The sequence below is a fragment of the Suricata suricatta genome, chromosome 8 (assembly GCF_006229205.1).
Source record: "Suricata suricatta isolate VVHF042 chromosome 8, meerkat_22Aug2017_6uvM2_HiC, whole genome shotgun sequence".
NCBI lineage: Eukaryota > Metazoa > Chordata > Mammalia > Carnivora > Herpestidae > Suricata > Suricata suricatta.
The window spans coordinates 133943165-133951272 of NC_043707.1; the positions used below are offsets into that span (position 1 = coordinate 133943165).

Sequence of the window (8108 nt, forward strand, 5' to 3'; positions counted from 1 at the left end):
CGGTTTGGTTCCGAGCAGACGCTGTGGGGGGGAGAGAAAGGACCTCGCACTCTGAACTGCAGTCCAGAAGGGAAGTCCGGGGTCGGCGGGACTTGGGCTGGCCGTTTCGGACAGGTGGGAAGGAAGAGGTGTGTCCCGGGCAGGAAATGGGGGTCCACAGGTGTGGACTCTACCCCCGGCCACGACAGGATTTGTGAACGATGCCGGGATGACTTGCGGTGTCAGGGATGCCTCGTGCAGGTGACTGGCCTCGTCCAAAGAATGTGAGGCCCTCCCGCGAGAGGGCCGCCTCACTCGTACGTTAGTGGGTGACTCCTGTCCGCTGCCTCCGGGGAACTAGGACAGCGGGGTCGGTGGCCCCAGATAGGGGGCGGCCTGGCCGGTTTTGTGTGGCTTAAAAGCCAAGTCTCATGGAAGTATTCTGATTACTCGCTTCTTGTTGAAGGCCCGTGGTGTGCAAGGGCAGTGTGCAAATAACCTCATTCTTCTGCTTCTAGACTTTTCTCTCCGGAAGGCCACAATCGGTGGAGAGTGACCCTAAAGCCTGAGGGGCTTTTTTTCCTGCTCAGAAATGATGTAGAGACTCCTCCAAAGAGTAACACTCGGGTCATAAGTGTGACCCATGGAAAGCTTGCGTTTTTTACACTATCAGATTTTATGGAATCAAACAAGTCTTATCACCAGGGCTTTTGTTCCTGCTTCTGTTCTCTCCGTTATAAAGGCTGTTTGCTTGAAAATTCAGGCTTTGGAGATGCCAGATCTTTTAAATGCATGGTGACCCTTCCTCGTCTCCTGTCCCCTCAGAGGGAGCAGGGCGAGTGTGAAAGGGGACGTGGGGTGCGAAGGGGCCGAGCTAACACTTGAACCAGTGCTTCCTTGGTGTTGGAATTTCCTGCCAACCGGTTGTTTTTCCTTCTAGAAATTTTGGACGGCGTGGAACTTGGGGAACCCGCGCACAAGAAAACAGGGACCACGGTGCCAGAGTCCATCCATTCCTTCAGTAAGTGCCGCTCCGAGGAATCGCACCGGGGACTGGCTCCTTAAACCCAGCAGCAGCGTTGTGCCGCGAGAGAGGCCGGTGGGATGAGGCGACAAAACTGCCTCTGAGCAGAGCGTTCTGTGGGCTTCTCTCTGTGTTCCGAGGACAAAGACAGGCGCGGAGGAAGAATTACTCAACACTTAGAAAAGCGAACATTTGAGAAACACGGGCGTCCGTCAAAACTGCTGAGATGATCCAATCTTCCTGTAATTTCTCCTTTTGTGCATTCCAGTTGGAGACGGCTTGGTGAAACCAGAGGCCCTAAATAAGAAAGCTATTCAGATTATTAACCGGGTTCGAGACAAGCTCACTGGTGAGTATGTGTGTGTGTGTGTGCTTAAAAGGAACATAAAATCTTGAGGGATTCTTCCCTCCTCGAGTGGGTGGTCCCCCTCTTCCTGGTGTTCATGCCTAAACTTGGACTCTGCGGCTAACTGGAGGTCTCTGAGGCTCTCGTTAAGGACCCTCTCTGATTCTCTAGTGACCCGTAAACTCCCCTTAAGTAATGGTAATCTCATTTTAGCAGACGGAGGTGAGTAAAGTTCTCTTGGGCCCAAAGTCAGCCAAATTCAGCACAGAAACTTTTTTTTATCGTCCTGGCTTAATACTGGAGCAAGTCTGACCCCTCTGATTCACTGCCTTCCTGCACTTTGGTGGCTGTTACGGAGTGGAGAGCATGGGAGCAGAGAAATGCATACTTTTGAAAACGACACGTGTCGTACAGACCAGACGGTATGACGGAGGCAGGGGACCAGAGACCCCAGGTCTGCCGCATCTTGTGACCACTGGGCCTCCCTGTCTGCTCACCGGGAAGATGATGCCTCTCTCACAAGGCGGTGAGGCCCACATGAGACAGGGGATGCCAAGCCTAGGCATGCGGGGCTGGCACACAAGTGTCCTGATCGGTTCTGTTTATTTCTTGAGCACCTACAGGCATTAGATGCTGAAGAAACTGCAGGTGAAAGCAGATTTCCTGCCCTCATGGGCTCAGCGTCTAACAGGGACACTGTATTAGGGGCAAGAAAGGGCTTGGGCTGTGATGCTGGTAACCGAGACGTCTAAGTGCTGGAGTTAAGGAAAGCTTCCCTGGGCAAACAACCCTTGAGCTAAAACCCCAAAGAGGACGTGACTAGAGGCAGATTGTTCCAGATAAAGGAAACAGCACATGCAAGGGCCCTCTGGTGGGAAGGAAGCTGGCAAGAAAAATGGCCTGAAAGCAGACTAGTCCGACTGCCGCCAAGAGCGAGATGGGAGAAGCCCCGTGTAAGACGCTTTCACGCTGAGTGGGCCAGGGTTGGGGGCGGGGGTCATACGGGACCTTACGTTTTCATCCTCCATCCCAAGGACAGTGGGAAGGCCCCAAGGTCTTGAAGTAGGGTAGAGAGGCGGGAAGGGCCCGGCGGGTTTGCACTGGGGAATCCTGCTGTCCTGCCCTGTGGAGGCTTGAGGGGCGGGGTGAGGAAACAGCAGCTGAAATGGCTGCTGGACAGTTGACAAGACTGAGACAAGACAGCCTCCAGATCTTCAGGAGGTAAAATCCAAGGATTGATAATGGGGTGTGAGGATGGGAGGCACCCAGGATGCCCTGAGTCACTGGCGGCCTTGTGAGAGCGTGACGAGGCTGGCAGCCGGACCAAGGGGGTTGAAGAGAATGTGAAGTAGGGGGAGAGGAGTCAGGCAGGAGAGACAAATGTCAAAACTGTGAGAAGCTGGCCATGCAGGGCTGAGGGGTAGAGGGGCAGCTGGCTGCAGAGGGAGTAGTTGGGTGAGAGCCCTTTGTTCTTTAAAGGGCGCGGGCTCTAGTTCACAAAATTTAAAGACAGGAAAGGAGGGTAAGTGACCGTGCGAAGCCCCTAGGAATCAGGAGACCTTGGGATCCGAGTGCAGGTGAACTTAGCCTTCAGCGGGAGGAGAGGTTGCTCTGGACAGCAGCGGCCGTGAGGAGAGAGCGCGTGTCCAGCGAAGCCGGTGCCTCGGGCGCTGCCTGACAACACATCAGGGTCCGAAACTACGAGGTCAGCGAATGAGTTAATTTGTAGAGTCGGAGCCGAGGGCATGTGCTGCCGGTGAGAAGCCAGCTCGGAGGCTCAGACGTGTGGGGAGAGGGGAGGACTCAAGATGGCCCTGGCGGAGGCGGTCGGCACGTTCACCAGAGACTTCACCAGCCGGCCGCGAGCACCTGTTCTGGTTTTTGATGGAAGCAAGCTGCGCCATGGGAGGGAAGGCTCAACAGTGGAGGCTGTAGGGTTGAAATGGGAGAAGCGTCGGGGCGCCTGGGGGGGCTCAGTCAGTTAAGCATCTAACTTCAGCTCAGGTCGTGATCTCACAGTTCATGGATTCGAGCCCCACGTTGGGCTCTCTGCTGACAGCTAGCTCAGAGCCTAGGGCCTGTCTTTGGATTCTGTGTCTCCCTCTCTCTCTGACCCCCTCCTGCTCACGCTGTCTGTCTGTCTGTTTCTCTCTCTCTCTCTCTCAAAAATAAATAAAATATTGAAAAAAAATTTTTTTAATGGGAGAAGCGTTTCTCATCCACTTGCCTGAACACTGCAACAGATAAAGGAATCTCTGCAAACCCATGAGCCAGATCCTCACCACCCCTGAGCGCAGCCACCTGCAGACCTTTACCCTTACCCTCTTTCAACCCAGTCTCTGTTAGGAGGAGACTGGTGTGTATTCATGTCACACGGAGGTGAATTTAAAATCCAGCTGCCGCGTGGCCTTCATACCCCCTGGCAAGGAGAACCTGACACGGGCTATGCAGACGCACATGGGTCAGCGGGCCCAGAGCCATGGACAGACCTGAAGACCAGGTGTACACGAACTGTTTTTGTCTCTTGTCCTAGGTCGGGACTTTTCTCACGACGAAACCCTGGACGTCCCAACTCAAGTTGAGCTGCTGATCAAGCAAGCCACATCCCATGAAAACCTGTGCCAGTGCTACATCGGCTGGTGAGCGGGCATGCCAGGGCGCCTGCGCTGAAACCAGCCTGCGGGGCCCTGGCCTGGGCCCTGACCCCAGAGCAGCAGAAAAGATTTGGGAGGGAGGGGAGTTCCGTAGACGGTAATCATAGTGTCAGAGCTCTTTAAAAGTCTGTGTTCGCTGTGTGCGCTCATAGTTCTGGGAAGGGAGCACCTTGAGAAACATGGGTGCGTATTTGGAAGGCAAACACCCAAATAAATTAAAATTACATTAAAAAGTGGCTTAGAAAGGTAGGTGAGTCAGTCCCCTTTGTTGTAGGGGTGGGGAGCGAGGTTCTTTTTGGATTTTTGCTGTCAATTCAAAGCTAGAGGAAAGGGCCGAGGAAAAGAAACCAGAGCAGTGAGAGAGCAGGAGATGCAAAGACTCATTAATGCTCTGGGACTGTAACCTCAAGGACCACTCTGGCGTCTGCTTTGATGAATTGCCGGAGGCACATATGAAGATAGAAACTGGAGAGGGAGGGGGAGGGGGAGGGGTCCTCCTGGGACCACAGCAGCCATCAGCCCTGGACTGGAAATGAGGAGTGTGTCCGACACAGTTAGTTGTAGGAGATCTCAAGGAATGTCCAAGGGGGTTGTCAGACCTTGGTCTCTCCACTTTCAGTGGGTCTGTGCGAAGCCCTGAAAAAGCCCAACTTACTAAAACAGTCCTCTTCTCTCTGTCTTCTTAGGTGTCCTTTTTGGTAACCCAAGGCCCAGACATGCCCACAGTGTTTCTTGTGAGGCTTTTGTGCTTTGGTATATATGCTCCCACTAAACTGCAACCATGGCCAGAAAGTTCGACTTTGTTCAATATCTTGAACTGTAAATGAAAAGAACTGCTGTATATTAAACGTTGGTTTGAGCCAACATTCTAGCTGCTGTTGAAGAATATATTGTCAGAAACACAAGGCTTGATTTGGTTCCAGGGACAGTAAACACAGGAAATACTACACAAATCAAGCCGTTGATTTGGGGGAACAGAAGATCCATAACTTAGAAATACGGGTTTTGACTGAACTCACAAGAGAACTCATCGTAAGCGTTGCTGGTAGAAGAATGGCCTAGTTGTTCCTCTCGACAAGGATACGGCCGACTGCACCGTCAGGGAGCCTCAGGCCACGAGGACACGTGTCAGGAATCGGGAGGAGCCGGCTCGGTCACTTCACCACCCCATTACCTCACTGGTCCGCGGCAGCAACAGCATTTGTACGATGGGCCAAAATGGGTGGAAAGCGCCTGCCTTCTGCCTCACTCACGATGCCGCCACCTAACTCACTTCAATCCGAGACCCGAATGCCAGGAGGGGAGTTTCTTCCGATCGCTGGGTGGCCTTAGAGGAGGTGCACAGAGATCGCGGCGCAGGAGGGTGGCCCGCAGTGGCCTTTCCCAGCACAGTTTCTGGGATGTTTCGGTGAAGTGTGAACACCCTGTGTTGAGAGCAAGGGCTTGGAAACAGAAATGCTGTCGTGGAGGTACTCAGCACAGAGAGGGAAGGGCTGGGACCTGCCAGGAGTCCTGAGCAAAGGAAATATTAAACTAAATGCACAAAGTATCAAGTGTAGCCATTCTAGACACCAGGTTGTATCTGAATAATTTTTGTGCCAATAAATGACATCAGAATTTTAAAAACATGTCTCCGAGTATCTTTTCATAATTACGAGTGTGTAAAGGAGGCGGGTTCTCCTTCAGTCAGCATTAGGCATGTGGCGCTGCAGACTGTGCAGGCTGTGGGACCGTCATGACATGGCCCCCCGTCCTTGTGACGTTCACAGGCCAGACAAGGGGGCGGCGGCATCGTGCAGCAGTGGCCTGGTAACTCCCGGCAAGCCAGGTGGGGAGAGGACCACATCCAGGGTGAGAGCCCCGGCCGGGGGCACAGATTCCACTGGGTGAGCCAGGAGAGGCTCCTGGAAAGGCGACGTTGGCCATGGGCTTTAGAGCAAAGTGGGAGGTTATCCAATAAAGCAAGTGAAGGCATTCTGCAGAAAAGCGGTCAAAGTACAGTCCTGCAGGAATGGCAAGGGTGACCTTGAGCCATATTGAATTGCAAGCCTTGGACCATTCTTGGTATGTAAAATGGCAGTTTCACACGGACCTCACAGTTCACATCTGGCTGAGTGGTCAGTGGAAAATAAAAGGATAAGAGCAACTAAAAGGAAGATAGAAAGGAGAGTGTGGGGGCAGTCAGTGGCCCGCCTCACGGCTCAACAGCAAGGAGTCTGAACCCACTGCTCTGAATAACAGGCAACCGTGCAAAGTTCTAACACAGAAGTAGAATCTGGGTAGTTTTTAAAATAGCTCGGGGTGCATGGCTGGCTCAGTTGGTAGAGCATGTGACTCTTGATCTCAGAGTCGTGAGTTCCAGCCCCACACCTGGCATGAAGCCTACTTAAAAAATAAAAATTAGGGGCTCCTGGGTGGCTCGGTTAAGTGTCTGACTCCGGCTCAGGTCATGATCTCGCTCGTGGTTCGTGGCTTCCAGCCCTGCATCGGTCAGGCTCTGTGCTGACAGCTCAGAGCCTGGAACCTGCTTCAGGTTCTGTGTCTCCTCTATGCTCTTCTGTTCATACCCTGTCTGTCTCTCAAAAATAAATAAAGATTAAGGAAAAATTTTTTAATAAAAATAAAACATAACCAGTGTCAAACAGGTAAAGAGAAAACTAGAAGGCACAGGACCTGTTAAAGAGGCCTACAATGATGGGAAGGCGAGAACGCTAATGGAGCTATCAAGTACTATACTGAGGATCTGCTAGAGAGAGCATGCCTATGCAGTTCTTCCAAAGAATAGCATTTTCAGTTCAAGTAAATTTTCGATCTCTAAATTCCTGTGGGTCGCTGCTACCCAGTTTCAAAGACAGAATCATAAAAGCTGTTCAAAGAACTTGTATTAGGGAAAGCATGAGAATTGCAAGGCCAGGAGCCCTATCTTCTAAGATTTTGTATCCCCCAAATCTGCCAGAGACCTGGGCCGCAGTGGTGCCCCAAACACACTCGTTGGAGGACTCCTGTATTAAAGCCAAAGATGAGTTTAAATATTGATAATTATTTTAACCCCCACAGTCAGAAAGTCTCATATGTGTCCTAGATTTTTCTGTAATAACTCTACACCATGCATCAACTATTCTGCTCCAGAAAATATGAGCACCATAACTTTCTTGGTTCTACATGAATTAACTATCAAGGGCTACAGTGATATAACCATTTTTGTGAAAGATAAAGGGTCTGGAAATGAATGGACTTGGGAAAATGGCGACTGTCAACGGGAAAGACCTACTCTTTGGACATGAGCCATCGGGATGAAGATCTTTAGTGAATCTAATGGGTGTCAAGTTGTATCTAGACAAAAACTTCCAACTCTGTTGAGATGAATGACCAAAGGAAGGTGAGCTGACGGAGGCCTTTAAGGACAGTCTAACTAACCTATCCATCCAGGATGGTTTCACGGAAGCCTGTGTGAAGGGATGTGGCAAAGGACTTTCAGGATCTTGCAAGCACTGGTACCTTTCTATAGGTTAGGCCTTACAACTCTGGGAGGCATGTAGTTTGAAAGAACTAAGGCTGTGCTGTCAAATTACCTAGTTTCAAATCTCAACTCCACTTCAAACTACCTTTATGAAGTTACTCAATCTATGCTTGCTTCCTCCTCTGACAGTATGGATAATAGTTATGATCTAGCCCATAAGGTTGTTTTGAGGACAGGCTAATACATGTAAAGCACGCAGCACAGCCTGAAATGTGGTATTAGGTTGAGCCATATGGACTAAGTGCTCGAAAATATTTGTTGTTAAAATTAACTAGGCTAGGGGTGCCTGGGTGGCTCAGTCGGTTAAGCGTCTGTCTGACTTTGCTTCAGGTCATGATCTCTCGGTTTGTGGGTTGGAGTCCCACATCAGGTTCTGTGCTGACAGCTCAGAGCCTGGAGCCTGTTTCAGATTCTGTGTCTCCCTCTCTCTCTCCTCCCCCCACCCCCATCCCCATGCTCAAAATATAAACTCTCAAAAAATAAACTACAAAAAAAAAATTTTTTTTTTTAATGAACTAGGCTAGGTCTTCATTCAGCTGGGGTACCAGTGACTGTGGGGAGGGGTGAGAATGAAAACAAGTTTTC

At 50.9% G+C, this 8108-nt stretch overlaps 1 protein-coding gene across 2 annotated transcripts in view; it reads left to right on the forward strand.

Moving 5' to 3' along the window:
* Positions 1-5629, forward strand: part of MTOR (mechanistic target of rapamycin kinase) — a 137306-nt gene extending 131677 nt beyond the window's left edge. For both annotated transcript variants that reach the window (XM_029946054.1, XM_029946053.1), the window contains 4 exons: positions 920-1000; positions 1272-1352; positions 3883-3988; positions 4690-5629. In XM_029946054.1, coding sequence (XP_029801914.1) covers positions 920-1000; positions 1272-1352; positions 3883-3988; positions 4690-4705 — 284 coding nt within the window. In that variant the 3' untranslated portion in view covers positions 4706-5629. The remainder of the gene's footprint in view (positions 1-919; positions 1001-1271; positions 1353-3882; positions 3989-4689) is intronic.
* The last annotated feature ends 2479 nt before the right edge of the window (positions 5630-8108 follow it).